This window comes from Oncorhynchus keta, unplaced genomic scaffold (assembly GCF_023373465.1).
Source record: "Oncorhynchus keta strain PuntledgeMale-10-30-2019 unplaced genomic scaffold, Oket_V2 Un_contig_2676_pilon_pilon, whole genome shotgun sequence".
Lineage (NCBI taxonomy): Eukaryota > Metazoa > Chordata > Actinopteri > Salmoniformes > Salmonidae > Oncorhynchus > Oncorhynchus keta.
The window spans coordinates 93,534-121,531 of NW_026285158.1; the positions used below are offsets into that span (position 1 = coordinate 93,534).

At 48.4% G+C, this 27,998-nt stretch overlaps 1 protein-coding gene and 2 long non-coding RNA genes across 3 annotated transcripts in view; 2 read left to right on the top strand and 1 right to left on the bottom strand.

Moving 5' to 3' along the window:
- Window positions 1–27,998, top strand: part of LOC127922699 (NIPA-like protein 2) — a 52,838-nt gene that overhangs the window by 13,800 nt on the left and 11,040 nt on the right. Inside the window, exons 3-10 of the mRNA XM_052506589.1 lie at window positions 1,802–1,973; window positions 10,714–10,941; window positions 15,490–15,520; window positions 16,081–16,201; window positions 21,281–21,383; window positions 21,483–21,618; window positions 23,392–23,447; window positions 27,643–27,706. Of these exons, the coding sequence (XP_052362549.1) occupies window positions 1,802–1,973; window positions 10,714–10,941; window positions 15,490–15,520; window positions 16,081–16,201; window positions 21,281–21,383; window positions 21,483–21,618; window positions 23,392–23,447; window positions 27,643–27,706 (911 nt within the window). The remainder of the gene's footprint in view (window positions 1–1,801; window positions 1,974–10,713; window positions 10,942–15,489; window positions 15,521–16,080; window positions 16,202–21,280; window positions 21,384–21,482; window positions 21,619–23,391; window positions 23,448–27,642; window positions 27,707–27,998) is intronic.
- LOC127922696 (uncharacterized) lies at window positions 1,985–3,073 on the top strand. The gene is made up of 3 exons (XR_008111952.1): window positions 1,985–2,483; window positions 2,538–2,645; window positions 2,987–3,073. It is a non-coding gene; the product is annotated as an uncharacterized LOC127922696 (long non-coding RNA).
- On the bottom strand, window positions 11,082–12,086 carry LOC127922695 (uncharacterized). The gene is made up of 3 exons (XR_008111951.1): window positions 11,482–12,086; window positions 11,138–11,445; window positions 11,082–11,101 (listed from the first exon to the last, which is right to left on the bottom strand). It is a non-coding gene; the product is annotated as an uncharacterized LOC127922695 (long non-coding RNA).

The window sequence follows — 27,998 nt, forward strand, 5'->3', positions numbered from 1 at the left end:
GTACAGTACTATGAGATACAACACTAGTGTTTTAATGAGGCCCTGTACAGTACTATGAGATACAACACTAGTGTTTTAATGAGGCCCTGTACAGTACTATGAGATACAACACTAGTGTTTTATTGAGGCCCTGTACAGTACTATGAGAAACAACACTAGTGTTTTAATGTACAGTACTATGAGATACAACACTAGTGTTTTAATGAGGCCCTGTACAGTACTATGAGATACAACACTAGTGTTTTAATGAGGCTGTGTACTACAGAAACAACACTAGTGTTTTAATGAGGCTGTGTACAGTACTATGAGATACAACACTAGTGTTTTAATGAGGCCCTGTACAGTACTATGAGATACAACACTAGTGTTTTAATGAGGCTGTGTACAGTACTATGAGATACAACACTAGTGTTTTAATGAGGCCCTGTACAGTACTATGAGATACAACACTAGTGTTTTAATGAGGCCGTGTACAGTACTATGAGATACAACACTAGTGTTTTAATGAGGCCCAGTACTATGAGATACAACACTAGTGTTTTAATGAGGCCCTGTACAGTACTATGAGATACAACACTAGTGTTTTAATGAGGCCCTGTACAGTACTATGAGATACAACACTAGTGTTTTAATGAGGCTGTACAGTACTATGAGATACAACACTAGTGTTTTAATGAGGCTGTGTACAGTACTATGAGATACAACACTAGTGTTTTAATGAGGCTGTGTACAGATACAACACTAGTGTTTTAATGAGGCTGTGTACAACACTAGTGTTTTAATGTGGCTGTGTACAGAAACAACACTAGTGTTTTAATGAGGCTGTGTACAGTACTATGAGATACAACACTAGTGTTTTAATGAGGCCCTGTACAGTACTATGAGATACAACACTAGTGTTTTAGGATGTACAGTACTATGAGATACAACACTAGTGTTTTAATGAGGCTGTGTACAGTACTATGAGATACAACACTAGTGTTTTAATGAGGCCCTGTACAGTACTATGAGATACAACACTAGTGTTTTAATGAGGCTGTGTACAGAAACAACACTAGTGTTTTATTGAGGCCCTGTACAGTACTATGAGATACAACACTAGTGTTTTAATGAGGCCCTGTACAGTACTATGAGATACAACACTAGTGTTTTAATGAGGCCCTGTACAGTACTATGAGATACAACACTAGTGTTTTATTGAGGCCCTGTACAGTACTATGAGATACAACACTAGTGTTTTAATGAGGCCCTGTACAGTACTATGAGATACAACACTAGTGTTTTAATGAGGCTGTGTACAGTACTATGAGATACAACACTAGTGTTTTATTGAGGCCCTGTACAGTACTATGAGAAACAACACTAGTGTTTTAATGAGGCCCTGTACAGTACTATGAGATACAACACTAGTGTTTTAATGAGGCCCTGTACAGTACTATGAGATACAACACTAGTGTTTTAATGAGGCCCTGTACAGTACTATGAGATACAACACTAGTGTTTTAATGAGGCTGTACAGTACTATGAGATACAACACTAGTGTTTTAATGAGGCCCTGTACAGTACTATGAGATACAACACTAGTGTTTTAATGAGGCCCTGTACAGTACTATGAGATACAACACTAGTGTTTTTTTACTATGAGGCCCTGTTTTATTGTACAGTACTATGAGATACAACACTAGTGTTTACTGATGTTATGTTAGCTACTGTATTATTTGTGTATTTCCCCAATGCTCCTCTTTAACATGTGAATGAAGTGCTGTTCTTTTGACTCTGTGCCCTGTCCTCTCGCTGTCAGAAATACGCCCACATGCGCCAGTCCCAGCTCGGCGACTCCAGGCCCTACTACACCTCGGTGCTGTGGTGGAGTGGCGTGGGTCTGATGGGACTCGGGGAGCTGGGGAACTTCGCAGCCTACGGCTTCGCCCCGGCCTCCCTCATCGCACCACTGGGCTGTGTTTCAGTCATAGGTAACTTCAGGATTATTGTTTATTTATCTAGATTTTATGGACAATTTTATATCATTTCTTGCATTAAGCATCAACATGAAAACCCTCTTATAATTGCCACTTTCCTGGCAGAATTTACCTGTATAAGGACAGGTCTAGGATCAGCTTATCCTCCCCAATCCTGACCCTAGACCTGTATAAGGACAGGTCTAGGATCAGCTTATCCTCCCCAATCCTGACCCTAGACCTGTATAAGGACAGGTCTAGGATCAGCTTATCCTCCCCAATCCTGACCCTAGACCTGTATAAGGACAGGTCTAGGATCAGCTTATCCTCCCCAATCCTGACCCTAGACCTGTATAAGGACAGGTCTAGGATCAGCTTATCCTCCCCAATCCTGTCCCTAGACCTGTATAAGGACAGGTCTAGGATCAGCTTATCCTCCCCAATCCTGACCCTAGACCTGTATAAGGACAGGTCTAGGATCAGCTTATCCTCCCCAATCCTGACCCTAGACCTGTATAAGGACAGGTCTAGGATCAGTTTATCCTCCCCAATCCTGACCCTAGACCAGTATAAGGACAGGTCTAGGATCAGCTTATCCTCCCCAATCCTGACCCTAGACCTGTATAAGGACAGGTCTAGGATCAGCTTATCCTCCCCAATCCTGACCCTAGACCTGTATAAGGACAGGTCTAGGATCAGCTTATCCTCCCCAATCCTGACCCTAGACCTGCCATAAGGACAGGTCTAGGATCAGCTGATCCTCCTCAATCCTGTCCCTAGACCTGTATAAGGACAGGTCTAGGATCAGCTTATCCCTCCCAATCCTGACCCTAGACCTGTATAAGGACAGGTCTAGGATCAGTGATGACCCCAGGGTGCTTATCCTCCCCAATCCTGACCCTAGACCTGTATAAGGACAGGTCTAGGATCAGTTTATCCTCCCCAATCCTGACCCTAGACCTGTATAAGGACAGGTCTAGGATCAGTTTATCCTCCCCAATCCTGACCCTAGACCAGTATAAGGACAGGTCTAGGATCAGCTTATCCTCCCCAATCCTGACCCTAGACCTGTATAAGGACAGGTCTAGGATCAGCTTATCCTCCCCAATCCTGACCCTAGACCTGTATAAGGACAGGGTGACCTTCACCCTCAGAAGGGGAAAAACATAAAACTGACCTCAGATCATGATGCAGCGTCTAGAGAGCCGCCCTAATATACCTCCCGGTGACACATTCCATTTCAGCCAATCGGATGGCTTGCTGGTTTCAGTAATCCACCAATCCCTGTGAAGCCGTTCTCTACCCCGGCAGGTGCAGCTGTCACCTGTTCAGTGTAAACACTCTAATGGCAGGTTAAATATTGACCTTCAGGTGCAGTCCTCTCCTTTATCCTAGCCTGGTCTCGGATCTGTCTGGCCAACTCTTAAGTTGGCATCACAGCATAAACAGACCTGGGACCAGGCTAGGGCAATATGGTGCAAGATATGATATCACAGTATTTCTCTACTTTTTTGAGAGTATTTTGGACTATGAAAGTTCTACATGTGGTTTATGAGTAGTGAGTGATCCCAGGGTGCTTTAGGAGTAGTGAGTGATCCCAGGGTGCTTTAGGAGTAGTGAGTGATCCCAGGGTGCTTTAGGAGTAGTGAGTGATCCCAGGGTGCTTTAGGAGTAGTGAGTGATCCCAGGGTGCTTTATGAGTAGTGAGTGATCCCAGGGTGCTTTAGGAGTAGTGAGTGATCCCAGGGTGCTTTAGGAGTAGTGAGTGATCCCAGGGTGCTTTAGGAGTAGTGAGTGATCCCAGGGTGCTTTAGGAGTAGTGAGTGATCCCAGGGTGCTTTAGGAGTAGTGAGTGATCCCAGGGTGCTTTAGGAGTAGTGAGTGATCCCAGGGTGCTTTAGGAGTAGTGAGTGATCCCAGGGTGCTTTAGGAGTAGTGAGTGATCCCAGGGTGCTTTAGGAGTAGTGAGTGATCCCAGGGTGCTTTAGGAGTAGTGAGTGATCCCAGGGTGCTTTAGGAGTAGTGAGTGATCCCAGGGTGCTTTAGGAGTAGTGAGTGATCCCAGGGTGCTTTAGGAGTAGTGAGTGATCCCAGGGTGCTTTAGGAGTAGTGAGTGATCCCAGGGTGCTTTATGAGTAGTGAGTGATCCCAGGGTGCTTTATGAGTAGCTTTGTAGTGAGTGATCCCAGGGTGCTTTAGGAGTAGTGAGTGATCCCAGGGTGCTTTAGGAGTAGTGAGTGATCCCAGGGTGCTTTAGGAGTAGTGAGTGATCCCAGGGTGCTTTAGGAGTAGTGAGTGATCCCAGGGTGCTTTAGGAGTAGTGAGTGATCCCAGGGTGCTTTAGGAGTAGTGAGTGATCCCAGGGTGCTTTAGGAGTAGGGAGTGATCCCAGGGTGCTTTAGGAGTAGTGAGTGATCCCAGGGTGCTTTAGGAGTAGGGAGTGATCCCAGGGTGCATTAGGAGTAGGGAGTGATCCCAGGGTGCTTTAGGAGTAGGGAGTGATCCCAGGGTGCATTAGGAGTAGGGAGTGATCCCAGGGTGCATTAGTAGGGAGTGATCCCAGGGTGCATTAGGAGTAGGGAGTGATCCCAGGGTGCATTAGGAGTAGGGAGTGATCCCAGGGTGCATTTAGGATCCCAGGGTGCATTAGGGTAGGGAGTGATCCCAGGGTGCATTAGGAGTAGGGAGTGATCCCAGGGTGCATTAGGAGTAGGGAGTGATCCCAGGGTGCATTAGGAGTAGGGAGTGATCCCAGGGTGCATTAGGAGTAGGGAGTGATCCCAGGGTGCATTAGGAGTAGGGAGTGATCCCAGGGTGCATTAGGAGTAGGGAGTGATCCCAGGGTGCATTAGGAGTAGGGAGTGATCCCAGGGTGCATTAGGAGTAGGGAGTGATCCCAGGGTGCATTAGGAGTAGGGAGTGATCCCAGGGTGCATTAGGAGTAGGAGTGATCCCAGGGTGCATTAGGAGTAGGGGTGATCCCAGGGTGCATTAGAGAGAAATGGATAGGGTGCATTAGGAGTAGGGGTGATCCCATTAGGGTGGATTAGGGTGGAGTAGGGAGTGATCCCAGGGTGCATTAGGAGTAGTAGGAGTGATCCCAGGGTGCATTAGGAGTAGGGAGATCCCAGGGTGCATTGGGAGAGTGACTGATCCCAGGGTGCATTAGGAGTGAGTGAGGGGTGTGATGGGGGGGTGTGTGAAGGAGAGAGTGGAGGGGGTGTGAAGGAGAGAGATGGAGAGGGGTGTGAAGGAGAGATGAAGAGGGGGTGAAGGAGAGAGCTGAAGAGAGGGGTGTGAAGGAGAGAGCTGAAGAGAGGGGTGTGAAGGGAGAGAGCTGAAGAGAGGGGTGTGAAGGAGAGAGCTGAAGAGAGGGGTGTGAAGGAGAGAGCTGAAGAGAGGGGTGTGAAGGAGAGAGCTGATCTGAAGAGAGGGGTGAAGGAGAGAGCTGAAGAGAGGGGTGTGAAGGAGAGAGATGGAGGGGTGTGAAGGAGAGAGATGATGGAGGGGTGTGAAGGAGAGAGATGGAGGGGGTGTGAAGGAGGGGTGTGAAGGAGAGAGATGGAGGGGGTGTGAAGGAGAGAGATGGAGGGGGTGTGAAGGAGAGAGATGGAGGGGTGTGAAGGAGAGAATGGAGAGAGATGGAGAGGGGTGTGAAGGAGAGAGATGGAGGGGGTGTGAAGGAGAGAGAGATGGAGAGGGTGTGATGGAGAGGGGTGTGAAGGAGAGAGATGGAGGGGGTGTGAAGGAGAGAGATGGAGGGGGTGTGAAGGAGAGAGATGGAGGGGGTGTGAAGGAGAGAGATGGAGGGGGTGTGAAGGAGAGAGCTGAAGGAGGGGTGTGAAGAGAGGGGTGTGAAGGAGAGAGATGGAGGGGGTGTGAAGGAGAGAGATGGAGGGGTGTGAAGGAGAGAGATGGAGAGAGATGAGAGGGGGGTGTGAAGGAGAGAGATGGAGGGGGTGTGAAGGAGAGAGATGGAGGGGTGTGAAGGAGAGAGATGGAGGGGAGGTGTGAAGGAGAGAGATGGAGGGGGTGTGAAGGAGAGAGATGGAGGGGGTGTGAAGGAGAGAGATGGAGGGGAGGTGTGAAGGAGAGAGATGGAGGGGGTGTGTGAAGGAGAGAGATGGAGGGGGTGTGAAGGAGAGAGATGGAGGGGGTGTGAAGGAGAGAGATGGAGGGGGTGTGAAGGAGAGAGATGGAGAGGGGTGTGAAGGAGAGAAATGGATCTATTAGAGGTCCGTCGGGTTCCAGGCCCACTGGGTTCTATTAGATCTGATAGGTCCGTCGGGTTCCAGGCCCACTGGGTTCTATTAGATCTGATAGGTCCGTGGTTCCAGGCCCACTGGGTTCTATTAGATCTGTGGTCTGGTTCCAGGCCCACTGGGTTCTATTAGATCTGATAGGTCCGTCGGGTTCCAGGCCCACTGGGTTCTATTAGATCTGATAGGTCCGTCTGGTTCCAGGCCCACTGGGTTCTATTAGATCTGATATGGTTCCAGGCCCACTGGGTTCTATTAGATCTGAGGTCCGTCGGGTTCCAGGCCCACTGGGTTCTATTAGATCTGATAGGTCCGTCTGGTTCCAGGCCCACTGGGTTCTATTAGATCTGATAGGTCCGTCTGGTTCCAGGCCCACTGGGTTCTATTAGATCTGATAGGTCCGTCTGGTTCCAGGCCCACTGGGTTCTATTAGATCTGATAGGTCCGTCTGGTTCCAGGCCCACTGGGTTCTATTAGATCTGATAGGTCCGTCTGGTTCCAGGCCCACTGGGTTCTATTAGATCTGAGGGTCTGGTTCCAGGCCCACTGGGTTCTATTAGATCTGATAGGTCCGTCTGGTTCTGGGTTCTATTAGATCTGATAGGGTCGGGTTCCAGGCCCACTGGGTTCTATTAGATCTGATAGGTCCGTCTGGTTCCAGGCCCACTGGGTTCTATTAGATCTGATAGGTCCGTCTGGTTCCAGGCCCACTGGGAGGTCCGTCTGGTTCCAGGCCCACTGGGTTCTAGATCTGATAGGTCCGTCTGGTTCCAGGCCCACTGGGTTCTATTAGATCTGATAGGTCCGATGGTTCCAGGCCCACTGGGTTCTATTAGATCTGAAGGTCCGTCTGGTTCCAGGCCCACTGGGTTCTATTAGATCTGATAGGTCCGTCTGGTTCCAGGCCCACTGGGTTCTATTAGATCTGATAGGTCCGTCGGGTTCCAGGCCCACTGGGTTCTATTAGATCTGATAGGTCCGTCTGGTTCCAGGCCCACTGGGTTCTATTAGATCTGATAGGTCCGTCTGGTTCCAGGCCCACTGGGTTCTATTAGATCTGATAGGTCCGTCTGGTTCCAGGCCCACTGGGTTCTATTAGATCTGATAGGTCCGTCTGGTTCCAGGCCCACTGGGTTCTATTAGATCTGATAGGTCCGTCTGGTTCCAGGCCCACTGGGTTCTATTAGATCTGATAGGTCCGTCTGGTTCCAGGCCCACTGGGTTCTATTAGATCTGATAGGTCCGTCGGGTTCCAGGCCCACTGGGTTCTATTAGATCTGATAGGTCCGTGTTCCAGGCCCACTGGGTTCTATTAGATCTGATAGGTCCGTCTGGTTCCAGGCCCACTGGGTTCTATTAGATCTGATAGGTCCGTCTGGTTCCAGGCCCACTGGGTTCTATTAGATCTGATAGGTCCGTCGGGTTCCAGGGGGTTCCAGGCCCACTGGGTTCTATTAGATCTGATAGGTCCGTCTGGTTCCAGGCCCACTGGGTTCTATTAGATCTGATATGGTTCCAGGCCCACTGGGTTCTATTAGATCTGATAGGTCCGTCGGGTTCCAGGCCCACTGGGTTCTATTAGATCTGATAGGTCCGTCTGGTTCCAGGCCCACTGGGTTCTATTAGATCTGATAGGTCCGTCTGGTTCCAGGCCCACTGGGTTCTATTAGATCTGATAGGTCCGTCGGGTTCCAGGCCCACTGGGTTCTATTAGATCTGATAGGTCCGTCGGGTTCCAGGCCCACTGGGTTCTATTAGATCTGATAGGTCCGTCTGGTTCCAGGCCCACTGGGTTCTATTAGATCTGATAGGTCCGTCGGGTTCCAGGCCCACTGGGTTCTATTAGATCTGATAGGTCCGTCTGGTTCCAGGCCCACTGGGTTCTATTAGATCTGATAGGTCCGTCTGGTTCCAGGCCCACTGGGTTCTATTAGATCTGATAGGTCCGTCTGGTTCCAGGCCCACTGGGTTCTATTAGATCTGATAGGTCCGTCTGGTTCCAGGCCCACTGGGTTCTATTAGATCTGATAGGTCCGTCTGGTTCCAGGGTTCCTGATAGGTCCGTCTGGTTCCAGGCCCACTGGGTTCTATTAGATCTGATAGGTCCGTCGGGTTCCAGGCCCACTGGGTTCTATTAGATCTGATAGGTCCGTCTGGTTCCAGGCCCACTGGGTTCTATTAGATCTGATAGGTCCGTCTGGTTCCAGGCCCACTGGGTTCTATTTCCAGGTTCCAGGCCCACTGGGTTCTATTAGATCTGATAGGTCCGTCTGGTTCCAGGCCCACTGGGTTCTATTAGATCTGATAGGTCCGTCTGGTTCCAGGTCCACTGGGTTCTATTAGATCTGATAGGTCCGTCTGGTTCCAGGCCCACTGGGTTCTATTAGATCTGATAGGTCCGTCTGGTTCCAGGCCCACTGGGTTCTATTAGATCTGATAGGTCCGTCTGGTTCCAGGCCCACTGGGTTCTATTAGATCTGATAGGTCCGTCTGGTTCCAGGCCCACTGGGTTCTATTAGATCTGATAGGTCCGTCTGGTTCCAGGCCCACTGGGTTCTATTAGATCTGATAGGTCCGTCTGGTTCCAGGCCCACTGGGTTCTATTAGATCTGATAGGTCCGTCTGGTTCCAGGCCCACTGGGTTCTATTAGATCTGATAGGTCCGTCTGGTTCCAGGCCCACTGGGTTCTATTAGACTGGGTTCTATTAGATCTGATAGGTCCGTCTGGTTCCAGGCCCACTGGGTTCTATTAGATCTGATAGGTCCGTCTGGTTCCAGGCCCACTGGGTTCTATTAGATCTGATAGGTCCGTCTGGTTCCAGGCCCACTGGGTTCTATTAGATCTGATAGGTTCCAGGCCCACTGGGTTCTATTAGATCTGATAGGTCCGTCTGGTTCCAGGCCCACTGGGTTCTATTAGATCTGATAGGTCCGTCTGGTTCCAGGCCCACTGGGTTCTATTAGATCTGATAGGTCCGTCGGGTTCCAGGCCCACTGGGTTCCGTCTCGGGTTCCAGGCCCACTGGGTTCTATTAGATCTGATAGGTCCGTCGGGTTCCAGGCCCACTGGGTTCTATTAGATCTGATAGGTCCGTCGGGTTCCAGGCCCACTGGGTTCTATTAGATCTGATAGGTCCGTCTGGTTCCAGGCCCACTGGGTTCTATTAGATCTGATAGGTCCGTCGGGTTCCAGGCCCACTGGGTTCTATTAGATCTGATAGGTCCGTCGGGTTCCAGGCCCACTGGGTTCTATTAGATCTGATAGGTCCGTCGGGTTCCAGGCCCACTGGGTTCTATTAGATCTGATAGGTCCCGGGTTCCAGGCCCACTGGGTTCTATTAGATCTGATAGGTCCGTCTGGTTCCAGGCCCACTGGGTTCTATTAGATCTGATAGGTCCGTCGGGTTCCAGGCCCACTGGGTTCTATTAGATCTGATAGGTCCGTCGGGTTCCAGGCCCACTGGGTTCTATTAGATCTGATAGGTCTCCATTTCTCTGATGGATCTGTAAGCTGCACAGAGTGTTGTCATAGACCGGCCTTACTGACAGTTTAACGTGGAAGGACTTGGAGAAAACACATGGAAAACTGCATCAGGTGTTTCCACATGCTCAACACCAGTAACGACTACAGGTACTTTATAGACCTATTCCCCACTTCTCATCAGGCTGCTGCTACGGCAATGGATGCTGGAGTATTAGAATGGATGCTGGAGTATTAGAATGGATGCTGGAGTATTAGAATGGATGCTGGAGTATTAGAATGGATGCTGGAGTATTAGAATGGATGCTGGAGTATTAGAATGGATGCTGGAGTATTAGAATGGATGCTGGAGTATTAGAATGGAGGCTGGAGTATTAGAATGGATGCTGGAGTATTAGAATGGATGCTGGAGTATTAGAATGGATGCTGCTGGAGTATTAGAATGGATGCTCTAGTATTGGAATGGAGTATTAGAATGGAGGCTGTGGTATTAGAATGGAGGCTGTGGTATTAGAATATTAGAATGGAGGCTGTGGTATTGGAATGGAGGCTGTGGTATTGAATGGAGGCTGTGTATTGGAATGGAGGCTGTGGGAATGGAGGCTGTGGTATTAGAATGGAGGCTGTGGTATTGGAATGGAGGCTGTGGTATTGGAATGGAGGCTGTGGTATTAGAATGGAGGCTGTGGTATTGGAATGGAGGCTGTGGTAGAATGGAGGCTGTGGTATTAGAATGGAGGCTGTGGTATTAGAATGGAGGCTGTGGTATTAGAATGGAGGCTGTGGTATCACTACTACTGTTACTACTACTACACTACTACTATTGCTACTACTACTACTACCGTTACTACCACTACTATTACTACTACTACTACTACTACTATCACTACTACCGTTACTACCGCTACTGCTACTACTACTACTACTGCTACTACACTACTACTGCTACTACTACTACTACTACACTACTACTGCTGCTATATATGATTTACTAAATATTAATATTATTATTAGTATATCTAACCAAGGACAGAGGAAGAGACTGTAGGAATCTGCGGCACGAGAGCTTCTCTCGGCGACGAGACTCCTGGCTTCATGAGGAGTTGCTATGGTTACAGGAGATGGATCTCGTCTGTCCCAAAGGTAGAGGGGAAACCCTGAACCGTGAGATGAGCTCTCTGTGTGGGATGTTATCAGCCACCTGGTGGGCAGGATCAACCAAACCAGTCAACATCTCCTATTAGATCAGTAAATCAACGTGTCAATAGTTATGGTTTCATTGTGTGACATACTTCACATTTTAATGTGTTGATATGAGCTCTGGCACACATAACAACAATGTCAGTCTATAGATCAGATTGTAATGGTGGCTTTGAGACCCATTGGGTTCACCGTCTTTCACCTTGCTTTGAGACCCATTGGGTTCACCTTCTTTCACCTTGCTTTGAGACCATTGGGTTCACCTTCTTTCACCTTGCTTTGAGACCATTGGGTTCACCTTCTTTCACCTTGTTTTGGGTTCACCTTCTTTCACCTTGCATTGGGTTCACCTTCTTTCACCTTGTTTTGGGTTCACCTTCTTTCACCTTGCATTGGGTTCACCTTCTTTCACCTTGCTTTGAGACCCATTGGGTTCACCTTCTTTCACCTTGCTTTGAGACCCATTGGGTTCACCTTCATTCACCTTGCTTTGAGACCCATTGGGTTCACCTTCATTCACCTTGCTTTGAGACCCATTGGGTTCACCTTCTTTCACCTTGCTTTGAGACCCAGTGGGTTCACCTTCTTTCACCTTGCTTTGAGACCCATTGGGTTCACCTTCTTTCACCTTGCTTTGAGACCCAGTGGGTTCACCTTCTTTCACCTTGCTTTGAGACCCATTGGGTTCACCTTCTTTCACCTTGCTTTGAGACCCATTGGGTTCACCTTCTTTCACCTTGCTTTGAGACCCATTGGGTTCACCTTCTTTCACCTTGCTTTGAGACCATTGGGTTCACCTTCTTTCACCTTGTTTTGGGTTCACCTTCTTTCACCTTGCTTTGGGTTCACCTTCTTTCACCTTGCTTTGAGACCCAGTGGGTTTACCTTCTTTCACCTTGCTTTGAGACCCATTGGGTTCACCTTCTTTCACCTTGCATTGGGTTCACCTTCTTTCACCTTGCTTTGAGACCCAGTGGGTTTACCTTCTTTCACCTTGCTTTGAGACCATTGGGTTCACCTTCTTTCTCCTTGCATTGGGTTCACCTTCTTTCACCTTGCTTTGAGACCCAGTGGGTTTACCTTCTTTCACCTTGCTTTGAGACCATTGGGTTCACCTTCTTTCACCTTGCATTGGGTTCACCTTCTTTCACCTTGCTTTGCGACCATTGGGTTCACCTTCTTTCATCTTGCTTTGAGACCTTGCTTTGAGACCATTGGGTTCACCTTCTTTCACCTTGCTTTGAGACCATTGGGTTCACCTTCTTTCACCTTGCTTTGAGACCCATTGGGTTCACCTTGCTTTGAGACCCATTGGGTTCACCTTCTTTCACCTTGCATTGGGTTCTATTCTTTCACCTTGCTTTGAGACCATTGGGTTCACCTTCTTTCACCTTGCTTTGAGACCATTGGGTTCACCTTCTTTCACCTTGCTTTGAGACCATTGGGTTCACCTTCTTTCACCTTGCTTTGAGACCATTGGGTTCACCTTCTTTCACCTTGCTTTGAGACCATTGGGTTCACCTTCTTTCACCTTGCTTTGAGACCATTGGGTTCACCTTCTTTCACCTTGCTTTGAGACCCATTGGGTTCACCTTCTTTCACCTTGCTTTGAGACCCAGTGGGTTCGCCTTCTTTCTCCTTGCTTGAGACCCATTGGGTTCACCTTGCTTTGAGACCATTGGGTTCACCTTCTTTCACCTTGCTTTGAGACCCATTGGGTTCACCTTCTTTCACCTTGCTTTGAGACCATTGGGTTCACCTTCTTTCACCTTGCTTTGAGACCATTGGGTTCACCTTCTTTCACCTTGCTTTGAGACCCATTGGGTTCACCTTCTTTTACCTTGCTTTGAGACCCAGTGGGTTCGCCTTCTTTCTCCTTGCTTGAGACCCATTGGGTTCACCTTGCTTTGAGACCATTGGGTTCACCTTGCTTTGAGACCATTGGGTTCACCTTCTTTCACCTTGCTTTGAGACCCATTGGGTTCACCTTCTTTCACCTTGCTTTGAGACCCATTGGGTTCACCTTCTTTCACCTTGCTTTGCGACCCAGTGGGTTCACCTTCTTTCACCTTCCTCTGAGTTCCTGGGAGTTAGAATGACAGAGTGACAGTATTACTGTGATTATTATTATTACATCTAACCAAGGACAGACAGAGGAAGAGACTCTGTAGGAATCTGCGACACCAGAGATTCTCTCAGCCTCTCTGATTATTAGCGACAAGACTCATATACATGTGAGACTGTAGGTGTGTGTACCAGGTATGATAGATGGATATTCCTATACTGCAGGTCACATAGTGTCCAGGTGACTGAATCTATGAAGGTAGACACCATACATGGCATTGTTATGTAAAGAAAATGGGAGATGTAAAATGGCATCCTTAATCGTCTTTCAGCCAGCGCAGTCATCTCTGTGGTGTTCCTTAATGTCTGTCATCTCTGTGGTGTTCCTTAATGTCAGTCATCTCTGTGGTGTTCCTTAATGTCAGTCATCTCTGTGGTGTTCCTTAATATCAGTCATCTCTGTGGTGTTCCTTAATGTCAGTCATCTCTGTGGTGTTCCTTAATGTCTGTCATCTCTGTGGTGTTCCTTAATGTCAGTCATCTCTGTGAAGTTCCTTAATATCAGTCATCTCTGTGATGTTCCTTAATATCAGTCATCTCTGTGGTGTTCCTTAATATCAGTCATCTCTGTGGTGTTCCTTAATATCAGTCATCTCTGTGGTGTTCCTTAATATCAGTCATCTCTGTGGTGTTCCTTAATGTCTGTCATCTCTGTGGTGTTCCTTAATGTCTGTCATCTTAATCATCTCTTTCAGTCATCTCTGTGGTGTTCCTTAATGTCTGTCATCTCTGTGGTGTTCCTTAATGTCTGTCATCTCTGTGGTGTTCCTTAAATCAGTCAGTCATCTCTGTGGTGTTCCTTAATGTCAGTCATCTCTGTGGTGTTCCTTAATGTCTGTCATCTCTGTGGTGTTCCTTAATGTCAGTCATCTCTGTGGTGTTCCTTAATGTCAGTCATCTCTGTGGTGTTCCTTAATATCAGTCATCTCTGTGGTGTTCCTTAATATCAGTCATCTCTGTGGTGTTCCTTAATGTCAGTCATCTCTGTGGTGTTCCTTAATGTCTGTCATCTCTGTGGTGTTCCTTAATGTCTGTCATCTCTGTGGTGTTCCTTAATATCAGTCATCTCTGTGGTGTTCCTTAATGTCTGTCATCTCTGTGGTGTTCCTTAATGTCTGTCATCTCTGTGGTGTTCCTTAATATCAGTCATCTCTGTGGTGTTCCTTAATGTCAGTCATCTCTGTGGTGTTCCTTAATATCAGTCATCTCTGTGGTGTTCCTTAATGTCAGTCATCTCTGTGGTGTTCCTTAATGTCAGTCATCTCTGTGGTGTTCCTTAATGTCTGTCATCTCTGTGGTGTTCCTTAATGTCTGTCATCTCTGTGGTGTTCCTTAATGTCTGTCATCTCTGTGGTGTTCCTTAATATCAGTCATCTCTGTGGTGTTCCTTAATGTCTGCCTCATCTCTTTCAGTCATCTCTGTGGTGTTCCTTAATGTCTGTCATCTCTGTGGTGTTCCTTAATGTCTGTCATCTCTGTGGTGTTCCTTAATGTCTGTCATCTCTGTGGTGTTCCTTAATGTCTGTCATCTCTGTGGTGTTCCTTAATGTCAGTCATCTCTGTGGTGTTCCTTAATATCAGTCATCTCTGTGGTGTTCCTTAATGTCTGTCATCTCTGTGGTGTTCCTTAATATCAGTCATCTCTGTGGTGTTCCTTAATGTCTGTCATCTCTTTCAGTCATCTCTGTGGTGTTCCTTAATGTCTGTCATCTCTGTCATCTCTGTTGTTCTTTTCAGTCATCTCTGTGGTGTTCCTTAATGTCTGTCATCAGTCATCTCTGTGGTGTTCCTTAATGTCAGTCATCTCTGTGGTGTTCCTTAAAGAGATCTCGCTAAGCCACTGTTCCTTAATATCTGTCATTGTTGGTAAGTTTGTACACAGTCATCTCAGCGCTAATCAATCTCCCTCATCTCTGTGGTGACATAATGTCTGTCATTGTGATGTTGTCATTTTATCAGTTTTTTACTTAACTAGGCATCTCTGTGGTGTTAAGAACATCTCCTTATTTTCAATGACAGCCTAGGATCAGGGGAGTCATCTCTGTGGTGAATATCAGTCATCTCCCTAAAACTGTCATCTTGTTTTCATCTCTGTGGTGTTCCTTAATGTCAGTCATCTCTGTGGTGCCTTGTCATCTCTGTGGTGTTTCAGTCATCTGTGGTGAAACCGTTGGGTTACTAAGTCAGTCAACGTTCTAACAGTCATCTCAAGAATGTTCAGATTTGGTGTTATGAATTCTGTCCACTGTGGTGTTTATGTCGTCAACATTGTCTGTTTGGTGTTCCGAGGTGGAGAAGGTCAGCTGGTTCTAGGTCATGAGTGTTCCAGTCATCTCTGTGGTGTTACTTAATGTCATTATGTCTGGTGTTGACGTCGTCATCTCTGGGTGTTCCTTAAGAGAGTCATCTCTGGCTAAGGTATCTCTGTGGTGTTCTTAATGTCTGTCATCTCGTTGTTCCTTAAAGTCATCTCTGTGGTGGATGACGTCATCTCTGGGTGAGAGAGGAGCTGGCTAGGTATGAGTTCTTTCAGTCATCTCTGTGGTGTTCCAAAAGTCATCTGTCTGTTCCTTTGAGTCATCGAGGAGTGATCTCTGTGGAGTTCCTTAAGGTCATCTCTGGCTAGGTCATGAGTTCCCATCTCTGTGGTGTTACAAAACATTATGTCTGGTTGACGTTGAGGAGGAGTCAGTCAGCTGGCTAATGGTATAAGTTCCCACGTTCATCTCTGTGGTGTTCCTTAAAGTCATCTCTTATGTCTGGTTGACGTTCTAATGTCTGAGGAGAGAGGAGCTGGCTCAGTCATCTCTGTGGTGACTAAACTGATCAGTTACTCTGTATCATAGTACTGATTAAACTGATCAGTTACTCTGTGTCATAGTACTGATTAAACTGATCAGTTACTCTGTGTCATAGTACTGATTAAACTGATCAGTTACTCCGTGTCATAGTACTGATTAAACTGATCAGTTACTCCGTGTCATAGTACTGATTCAACAGATCTCAGTATCAGGATGGTTCAATACTCTGTGGTGTGATTCTCTTCCTGACCTACAGGTGGCGCACTAGCAGTGGTGGGAACCTATCTCCTGGTCACCTTTGCCCCCACACCTCTACCCACATCACCGCCCACCTGGTCCAGAGATACGCTGTCAGCTGGCAGTTCCTGATTTACCTGGTATGTACCCTGACCCACACCTGGTATGTACCCTGACCCACACCTGGTATGTACTAATATCCTCTGTGGTGTTCCTTACCCTATCAGTCATCTCCTGGTGTTGTATCCCTAACCCACACCTGGTATCAGTCATCTCCCTGACCCACACCTGTCATGCTGTGGGACCCACACCTGGTCATGCGCCCTGACCCACACCTGGTATGCAGTCATCCTGTGTTCCACACCTGGTCATCTCTGGTGTTCCCTGATGTCTGTCACCTGGTATGCGCCCTGACCCACACCTGGTATGCGCCCTGACCCACACCTGGTATGCGTCCTGACCCACACCTGGTATGTCAGTCATCCTGACCCACATCTCCTGGTATGCGCCCTGACCCACACCTGGTCATGCGCCCTGACCCACACCTGGTATGCGCCCTGACCCACACCTGGTATGCGCCTGACCCACACCTGGTATGCGCCCTGACCCACACCTGGTTATGCGTCATCCTGACCCACACCTGGTATGCGCCTGACCCACACCTGGTATGCGCCCTGACCCACACCTGGTATGCGTCCCTGACCCACACCTGGTATGCGCATCCTGACCCACACCTGGTATGCGCCTGACCCACACCTGGTATGCGCCCTGACCCACACCTGGGTGTTCGCCCTGACCCACACCTGGTATGCGCCCTGACCCACACCTGTATGCGCCCTGACCCACACCTGGTATGCGCCCTGACCCACACCTGGTATGCGTCCCTGACCCACACCTGGTATGCGCCCTGACCCACACCTGGTATGCGCCTGACCCACACCTGGTATGCGCCCTGACCCACACCTGGTATGCGCCTGACCCACACCTGGTATGCGTCCCATCACCTCCCTGACCCACACCTGGTATGCGCCTGACCCACACCTGGTATGCGCCCTGACCCACACCTGGTATGCGCCCTGACCCACACCCGTGTATGCGTCATCTCTGTGGTGTTCCTGACCCACACCCGGTATGCGTCCCTGACCCACACCCGGTATGCGCCCTGACCCACACCCGGTATGCACACCCGGTATGCACCCTGACCCACACCCGGTCATCTCGCGCCCTGACCCACACCCTGGTATTGTTGCGCCCTGACCCACACCCAGGTATGTACCACCTGGTATGCACCTAACCCACACCCGGATGTACCTAACCCACACCCGGTATGCGCCCCTGACCCACACCCGGTAGTTCCCACGTTACGTAACATTATGTCCTGACCCACACCCATGTTACGTATGTCTGTTTGACCCTGTACCCACACCCATTATGTACCTGACCCACACCCGGTATGTACCCTGACCCACACCCGGTATGCACCCTGACCCACACCCGGTATGCACCCTGACCCACACCCGGTATGTACCCTGACCCACACCCGGTATGTACCCTGACCCACACCCGGTATGTACCCTGACCCACACCTGGTATGTACCCTGACCCACACCTGGTATGTACCCTGACCCACACCTGGTATGCACCCTGACCCACACCTGGTATGCACCCTGACCCACACCTGGTATGCACCCTGACCCACACCTGGTATGTACCCTGACCCACACCTGGTATGCACCCTGACCCACACCTGGTATGTACCCTGACCCACCCTGGTATGTACCCTGACCCACACCTGGTATGTACCCTGACCCACACCTGGTATGTACCCTGACCCACACCTGGTATGTACCCTGACCCACACCTGGTATGTACTCCTGGTGTGTACCCTAACCCACACCTGGTATGTACCTTTACCCACACCTGGTATGTACACCCGGTATGTACCCTAACCCACACCCGGTATGTACCCTGACCCACACCCGGTATGTACCCTGACCCACACCTGGTATGCACCCTGACCCACACCTGGTATGCACCCTGACCCACACCTGGTATGTACCCTGACCCACAACTGGTATGTACCCTGACCCACACCTGGTATGTACCCTGACCCACACCTGGTATGTACCCTGGTATGTACCCTGACCCACACCTGGTATGTACCCTGACCCACACCTGGTATGTACCCTGACCCACACCTGGTATGTACCCTGACCCACACCTGGTATGCACCCTGACCCACACCTGGTATGTACCCTGACCCACACCTGGTATGTACCCTGACCCACACCTGGTATGCACCCTGACCCACACCTGGTATGTACCCCTGGTATGTACCCTAACCCACACCTGGTATGTACCCTGACCCACACCTGGTATGTACCCTGACCCACACCTGGTATGTACTCCTGGTGTGTACCCTAACCCACACCTGGTATGTACCTTTACCCACACCTGGTATGTACACCTGGTATGTACCCTAACATGGTTTTAGAGGACCTACTAGCCCATCCAGACAGCGCCCAGTGGAGTTAATGCTGCCTGTCTGTCTTGTATATCAGGTCACACCCATATTCATCACATCCTGCTCCAGTCTTATTTACTGAGCGAGACCTCAATGTACTTAGACTGGAACAGGAGAGAGAGAGAGACCTTTTAACATGTTAGTCGCTGACAGTCCTGACGTCCTTAGACTGGAACGGGAGGGAGGGCGGGGAGAGGGAGGGAGAGAGACCTCCCTCCTTATGTTTATAACTGAGTCCCAAATGGCACCCTATTCCCTATATAGAGTACTACTAAACTATTCCCTATATAGAGTACTATTCCCTATATAGAGTACTACTAAACTATTCCCTATATAGAGTACTACTAAACTATTCCCTATATAGAGTACTATTTCCTATATAGAGTACTACTAAACTATTCCCTATATAGAGTACTATTCCCTATATAGAGTACTACTATTCCCTATATAGAGTACTATTCCTATATAGAGTACTGGGGTAGAGTACTATTCCCTATATAGAGTACTATTCCTATATAGAGTACTATTCCCTATATAGAGTACTATAGAGTACTCCTATATAGAGTACTATTACTATTCCCTATAGAGAGTACTATTCCCTATATAGAGTACTATTCCCTATATAGAGTACTATTCCCTATATAGAGTACTATTCCCTATATAGAGTACTATTCCCTATATAGAGTAAACTACTAGTACTATTCCCTATATAGAGTACTACTAAACTATTCCCTATATAGAGTACTATTCCCTATATAGAGTACTATTCCTATATAGAGTACTATTAAACTATTCCCTAAATAGAGTACTATTAAACTATTCCCTATAGAGTACTATTCCCTATATAGAGTACTACTAAACTATTCCCTATATAGAGTAAACTATTCCCTATATAGAGTACTATTCCCTATATAGAGTACTACTAAACTATTCCCTATATAGAGTACTATTCCCTATATAGAGTACTATTCCCTATATAGAGTACTACTAAACTATTCCCTATATAGAGTACTATTAAACTATTCCCTATATAGAGTAAACTATTCCCTATATAGAGTACTACTAAACTATTCCTATATATATAGTACTATTAAACTATTCCCTATATAGAGTACTATTAAACTATTCCCTATATAGAGTACTACTAAACTATTCCCTATATAGAGTACTATTAAACTATTCCCTATAGAGTATTACTATTAAACTATATAGAGTACTACTAAACTATTCCCTATATAGAGTACTATTAAACTATTCCCTATATAGAGTACTATTAAACTATTCCCTATATAGAGTACTATTAAACTATTCCAGATATAGAGCTACTACTAAACTATTCCCTATATCAGATACTATGCTGAGGACTCTGTTACTGTGATAGATACCCTGACTAAACTATTCCCAGATATAGAGTACCATGTGCTCGCTGCTGTTACTGTGATCAGATATCCGTGCTGCTGGCTGAGGAGTCTGTTACTGTGATCAGATATCCGTGCTGCTGGCTGAGGACTCTGTTACTGCGATCAGATACCCGTGCTGCTGGCTGAGGACTCTGTTACTGCGATCAGATATCCGTGCTGCTGGCTGAGGACTCTGTTACTGTGATCAGATATCCGTGGCTGAGGACTCTGCTGGCTGAGGACTCTGTTACTGCGATCAGATACCCGTGCTGCTGGCTGAGGACTCTGTTACTGCGATCAGATGTCCGTGCTGCTGGCTGAGGACTCTGTTACTGCGATCAGATGTCCGTGCTGCTGGCTGAGGACTCTGTTACTGTGATCAGATATCCATGGTGCTGCTGGCTGAGGACTCTGTTACTGTGATCAGATATCCATGCTGCTGCTGGCTGAGGACTCTGTTACTGTGATCAGATATCCGTGCTGCTGGCTGAGGACTCTGTTACTGCGATCAGATATCCGTGCTGCTGGCTGAGGACTCTGTTACTGTGATCAGATGTCCGTGCTGCTGGCTGAGGACTCTGTTACTGTGATCAGATATCCGTGCTGCTGGCTGAGGACTCTGTTACTGCGATCAGATATCCGTGCTGCTGGCTGAGGACTCTGTTACTGTGATCAGATATCCGTGCTGCTGGCTGAGGACTCTGTTACTGTGATCAGATACCCGTGCTGCTGGCTGAGGACTCTGTTACTGCGATCAGATATCCGTGCTGCTGGCTGAGGACTCTGTTACTGCGATCAGATGTCCGTGCTGCTGGCTGAGGACTCTGTTACTGCGATCAGATGTCCGTGCTGCTGGCTGAGGACTCTGTTACTGCGATCAGATATCCGTGCTGCTGGCTGAGGAATCTGTTACTGTGATCAGATATCCGTGCTGCTGCTGGCTGAGGACTCTGTTACTGCGATCAGATACCCGTGCTGCTGGCTGAGGACTCTGTTACTGCGATCAGATGTCCGTGCTGCTGGCTGAGGACTCTGTTACTGCGATCAGATATCCAGGCTGTGTCAATCACTGTGAAGCTTTGAGATGGACTTTATAGAAACCAGTTCAGTATTATTAATGTTGATGTTTTTTTTTTTTTCCTCCCCTCTTTCTCCTTCCTCCTTCCTCTTTCTCCTCTCTCTCCTCTCTCTCCCTCTCCTCTCTCTCCCTCTATTTGTACAAGAGGAGGAATATCTAACCCCTGGCTCTCTGGGTAAGAACTCTCTCTCCCTCTCCAGTTTCTAGACTCTGACAGTCTATGGGGGATCAGTGTTTTCAGAATGGGATCCTGCTCTATTTGTACAAGAGGAGGAATATCAAGCATGTAACCATAGTGATGCTGCTGGTGGCTCTGCTGGGTAAGAACTCTGACAGACTCTATGGGGGATCATGGTTATCACGTTTCAGAATGGGATGCATTACTCCAGGAAATAGTGACGTTGTCCCTGTTGTTTTAGCCTCCCTGACGGTGATCTCGGTCAAAGCTGTGTCTGGGATGATCACGGAGTCCCTAAAGGGAGATCTCCAGCTCACCTACCCCATCTTCTACGTCATGGTGGTGGTCATGGTGGCCTCCTGTGCCTTCCAGATAAAGTAAGTCCAATGTTTCTCCACTTCCCCTGACAGCAGATTCATTTCTACAGAGTATTGACGTAAATGTGAAGTGTAAAAACGTATTGGACATTGTGACCTTGTCAGAGCAGAACTGTGATGGGATGAAGCTCCGTAGTAGTATGATGGATGAATCCACTGTGTGATGGATGAATCCACTGTGTGATGGATGAATCCACTGTGTGATGGGATGATGCTCCAGTAGTATGATGGATGAATCCACTGTGTGATGGGATGATGCTCCGGTAGTGTGATGGATGAATCCACTGTGTGATGGGATGAAGCTCCAGTAGTATGATGGATGAATCCACTGTGTGATGGGATGATGCTCCGATATTATGATGGATGAATCCACTGTGTGATGGGATGAAGCTCCGATAGTGTGATGGATGAATCCACTGTGTGATGGGATGATGCTCCGGTAGTGTGATGGATGAATCCACTGTGTGATGGGATGAAGCTCCGATAGTATGATGGATGAATCCACTGTGTGATGGGATGATGTTCCGGTAGTATGATGGATTGAATCCACTGTGTGATGGGATGAAGCTCCGGTATTATGATGGATGAATCCACCGCGTGATGGGATGAAGCTCTGGTTTTATGATGGATGAATCCACTGTGTGATGGGATGAAGTTCCGGTAGAATGATGGATGAATCCACTGTGTGATGGGATGAAGTTCTGGTAGTATGATGGATGAATCCACTGTGTGATGGGATGAAGCTCCGGTATTATGATGGATGAATCCACCGCGTGATGGGATGAAGCTCTGGTTTTATGATGGATGAATCCACTGTGTGATGGGATGAATCCACTGTGTGATGGATGAAGTTCCGGTAGAATGATGGATGAATCCACTGTGTGATGGGATGAAGCGCCGGTATTATGATGGATGAATCCACCGCGTGATGGGATGAAGCTCTGGTTTTATGATGGATGAATCCACTGTGTGATGGGATGAAGCTCTGGTTTTATGATGGATGAATCCACTGTGTGATGGGATGAAGTTCTGGTAGAATGATGGATGAATCCACTGTGTGATGGGATGAAGCTCCGGTATTATGATGGATGAATCCACCGCGTGATGGGATGAAGCTCCGGTTTTATGATGGATGAATCCACTGTGTGATGGGATGAATCCACTGTGTGATGGGATGAAGTTCGGTATTATGATGGATGAATCCACTGTGTGATGGGATGAATCCACTGTTTGATGGGATGAAGTTCCACTGTATGATGGATGAATCCACTGCGTGATGGGATGAATCCACTGTGTGATGGGATGAAGTTCCGGTAGTATGATGGATGAACCCACTGTGTGATGGGATGAAGCTCCGGTATTATGATGGATGAATCCACCGCGTGATGGGATGAAGCTCTGGTTTTATGATGGATGAATCCACTGTGTGATGGGATGATGCTCCGGTAGTATGATGGATGAGTCCACCGTGTGATGGGATGATGCTCCGGTAGTATGATGGATGAGTCCACCGTGTGAAGGGATGATGCTCCGGTAGTATGATGGATGAGTCCACCGTGTGAAGGGATGATGCTCCGGTAGTATGATGGATGAGTCCACCGTGTGATGGGATGATGCTCCGGTAGTATGATGGATGAGTCCACCGTGTGAAGGGATGATGCTCCGGTAGTATGATGGTCATATCATTCACATGGCCCTCAGAGGCCTCTCGGTTTAATCTGTCCTTCGCTGATGGGAATGAGGTTCCTTAGTATCAAGCCATGAAGATGTTTGATGGGATGTCGTCCCCATCAACTTTGTGTTCTTCACTGCCAGTGCCATTACAGCAGGTACGTTGTTTAACCAGAACTCGTGCTAATTGGCCAGTTCCATTATGATGCAGGTCCACGTTGTTTAACCAGAACTCAGCTAATTGGCCAGTTCCATTACAGCAGGTACGTTGTTTAACCAGAACTCAGCTAATTGGTCAGTTCCATTACAGCAGGTACGTTGTTTAACCAGAACTCAGCTAATTGGCCAGTTCCATTACAGCAGGTACGTTGTTTAACCAGAACTCAGCTAATTGGCCAGTTCCATTACAGCAGGTACGTTGTTTAACCAGAACTCAGCTAATTGGCCAGTGCCATTACAGCAGGTACGTTGTTTAACCAGAACTCAGCTAATTGGCCAGTTCCATTACAGCAGGTACGTTGTTTAACCAGAACTCAGCTAATTGGCCAGTTCCATTACAGCAGGTACGTTGTTTAACCAGAACTCAGCTAATTGGCCAGTTCCATTACAGCAGGTACGTTGTTTAACCAGAACTCAGCTAATTGGCCAGTTCCATTACAGCAGGTACGTTGTTTAACCAGAACTCAGCTAATTGGCCAGTTCCATTACAGCAGGTACGTTGTTTAACCAGAACTCAGCTAATTGGCCAGTTCCATTACAGCAGGCAGTTGTTTAACCAGAACTCAGCTAATTGGCCAGTTCCATTACAGCAGGTACGTTGTTTAACCAGAACTCAGCTAATTGGCCAGTTCCATTACAGCAGGTACGTTGTTTAACCAGAACTCAGCTAATTGGCCAGTTCCATTACAGCAGGTACGTTGTTTAACCAGAACTCAGCTAATTGGCCAGTTCCATTACAGCAGGTACGTTGTTTAACCAGAACTCAGCTAATTGGCCAGTTCCATTACACAGGTACGTTGTTTAACCAGAACTCAGCTAATTGGCCAGTTCCATTACAGCAGGTACGTTGTTTAACCAGAACTCAGCTAATTGGCCAGTTCCATTACAGCAGGTACGTTGTTTAACCAGAACTCAGCTAATTGGCCAGTTCCATTACAGCAGAACTCAGTACGTTGTTTAACCAGAACTCAGCTAATTGGCCAGTGCCATTACAGCAGGTACGTTGTTTAACCAGAACTCAGCTAATTGGCCAGTTCCATTACAGCAGGTACGTTGTTTAACCAGAACTCAGCTAATTGGCCAGTTCCATTACAGCAGGTACGTTGTTTAACCAGAACTCAGCTAATTGGCCAGTTCCATTACAGCAGGTACGTTGTTTAACCAGAACTCAGCTAATTGGCCAGTTCCATTACAGCAGGTACGTTGTTTAACCAGAACTCAGCTAATTGGCCAGTGCCATTACAGCAGGTACGTTGTTTAACCAGAACTCAGCTAATTGGCCAGTTCCATTACAGCAGGTACGTTGTTTAACCAGAACTCAGCTAATTGGCCAGTTCCATTACAGCAGGTACGTTGTTTAACCAGAACTCAGCTAATTGGCCAGTGCCATTACAGCAGGTACGTTGTTTAACCAGAACTCAGCTAATTGGCCAGTTCCATTACAGCAGGTACGTTGTTTAACCAGAACTCAGCTAATTGGCCAGTTCCATTACAGCAGGTACGTTGTTTAACCAGAACTCAGCTAATTGGCCAGTTCCATTACAGCAGGTACGTTGTTTAACCAGAACTCAGCTAATTGGCCAGTTCCATTACAGCAGGTTTAACCAGAACTCAGCTAATTGGCCAGTTCCATTACAGCAGGTTTAACCAGAACTCAGCTAATTGGCCAGTTCCATTACAGCAGGTACGTTGTTTAACCAGAACTCAGCTAATTGGCCAGTTCCATTACAGCAGGTACGTTGTTTAACCAGAACTCAGCTAATTGGCCAGTTCCATTACCGCAGGTTTAACCAGAACTCAGCTAATTGGCCAGTTCCATTACAGCAGGTACGTTGTTTAACCAGAACTCAGCTAATTGGCCAGTTCCATTACAGCAGGTACGTTGTTTAACCAGAACTCAGCTAATTGGCCAGTTCCATTACAGCAGGTACGTTGTTTAACCAGAACTCAGCTAATTGGCCAGTTCCATTACAGCAGGTACGTTGTTTAACCAGAACTCAGCTAATTGGCCAGTGCCATTACCGCAGGTACGTTGTTTAACCAGAACTCAGCTAATTGGCCAGTTCCATTACAGCAGGTACGTTGTTTAACCAGAACTCAGCTAATTGGCTAGTTCCATTACAGCAGGTACGTTGTTTAACCAGAACTCAGCTAATTGGCCAGTTCCATTACAGCAGGTACGTTGTTTAACCAGAACTCAGCTAATTGGCCAGTGCCATTACCGCAGGTACGTTGTTTAACCAGAACTCGTCCGGGGTTAGGGGAGGGTTTGGCCCAGCGTCGTCCGGGGTTAGGGGAGGGTTTGGCCCAGCGTCGTCCGGGGTTAGGGGAGGGTTTGGCCCAGCGTCGTCCGGGGTTAGGGGAGGGTTTGGCCCAGCGTCGTTAGGGGAGGGTTTGGCCCAGCGTCGTCCGGGGAGGGTTTGGCCCAGTGTCGTCCGGGGAGGGTTTGGCCCAGTGTCGTCCGGGGAGGGTTTGGCCCAGTGTCGTCCGGGGAGGGTTTGGCCCAGTGTCGTCCGGGGAGGGTTTGGCCCAGTGTCGTCCGGGGAGGGTTTGGCCCAGCGTCGTCCGGGGAGGGTTTGGCCCAGCGTCGTCCGGGTTAGGGAGGGTTTGGCCCAGCGTCGTCCGGGTTAGGGTTTGGCCCAGCGTCGTCCGGGTTAGGGGAGGGTTTGGCCCAGCGTCGTCCGGGGTTAGGGGAGGGTTTGGCCCAGCGTCGTCCGGGGTTAGGGTTTGGCCCAGCGTCGTCCGGGGTTAGGGTTTGGCCCAGCGTCGTCCGGGGTTAGGGTTTGGCCCAGCGTCGTCCGGGGTTAGGGTTTGGCCCAGCGTCGTCCGGGGTTAGGGTTTGGCCCAGCGTCGTCCGGGGTTAGGGTTTGGCCCAGCGTCGTCCGGGGTTAGGGGTTTGGCCCAGCGTCGTCCGGGGTTAGGGTTTGGCCCAGCGTCGTCCGGGGTTAGGGTTTGGCCCAGCGTCGTCCGGGGTTAGGGTTTGGCCCAGCGTCGTCCGGGGTTAGGGTAGGGTTTGGCCGGGAGGGGCTTTACTTGGCTCATGGCGCTCTAGCGACTCCTTGTGGCGGGCCGGGTGCCTGCAGGTCGAACTTCAGTCGAACGGCGTTTCCTCCAACACATTGGTGCAGCTGGCTTCTGGGTTAAGCGGGCAGGTGTTGTGAAGTGTGGTTTGGCGGGTCATGTTTCAGAGGACACGTGACTCGACCTTCGCCTCACGAGCCCGTTGGGGAGTTGCAGCGATGAGACAATAAGTTGGAGGTAAAATAATCACTCTGCCTGGCTCGCTCTGTTTTCCCATCTCCGGAGGACTCATATTTGTTGTTCTGTGACTCTGCCAGGCTAACTCCGTGCAACTCCACTGAAAACCTAAAAGAGCCAAAGATTGCATCCCAAATGGCACCCTATTCCCTAGATAGTACACTACTTCCTATGGGCCCTGGTCAAAAGTAGGGCACTAAATAAAGACACGGATGGCATTTGGGGACGCATCCAAAAATGTTTCATGGTCTGGTGCTCCATACTAATTAGAGTTTATCCTCCAGATATGGACAGCTGCCCCTCTCTCTGTCTCTCTCTCTGTGTCTCTCTCCCTCTCTCTCTCTGTGTCTCTCTCCCTCTCTCTCTCTGTGTCTCTCTCCCTCTCTCTCTCTGTGTCTCTCTCCCTCTCTCTCTCTGTGTCTCTCTCCCTCTCTCTCTCTGTGTCTCTCTCTCTCTCTGTCTCTCTCCCTCTCTGTGTCTCTCTTCCTCTCTGTGTCTCTCTCCTCGCTCTCTCTCCCTCTCTGTCTCTGTGTCTCTCTCCCTCTCTCTCTCTGTCTCTCTCTCTCTCCCTCTCTGTGTCTCTCTCTCCTCTCTCTCTCTGTGTCTCTCTCTCTCTCTGTGTCTCTCTCTCTCTCTGTGTCTCTCTCTCTCTCTGTGTCTCTCTCTCTCTCTCTGTGTCTCTCTCCCTCTCTGTGTCTCTCTCCCTCTCTGTGTCTCTCTCCATCGCTCTCTCTCCCTCTCTGTGTCTCTCTCTCCCTCTCTGTGTCTCTCTCTCCCTCTCTGTGTCTCTCTCTCCCTCTCTGTGTCTCTCTCTCCCTCTCTGTGTCTCTGTCTCATGTTGTTTTGGCTTGGTGTTAACCTACTTTTCTTTTGCAGGAATAGTATTTTACCAGGAATTCCAGGGCTTGGCTTTGCTCAATATTTTAATGTTTCTCTTTGGGTAAGTAGTATGCAAAACCCCATTAGTACTGTCTTTTTAAGAATACGGGCCTTGACATTCCACCTGAATACGGGCCTTGACATTCCACCTGAATACGGGCCTTGACATTCCACCTGAATACGGGCCTTGACATTCCACCTGAATACGGGCCTTGACATTCCACCTGAATACGGGCCTTGACATTCCACCTGAATACGGGCCTTGACATTCCACCTGAATACGGGCCTTGACATTCCACCTGAATACGGGCCTTGACATTCCACCTGAATACGGGCCTTGACATTCCACCTGA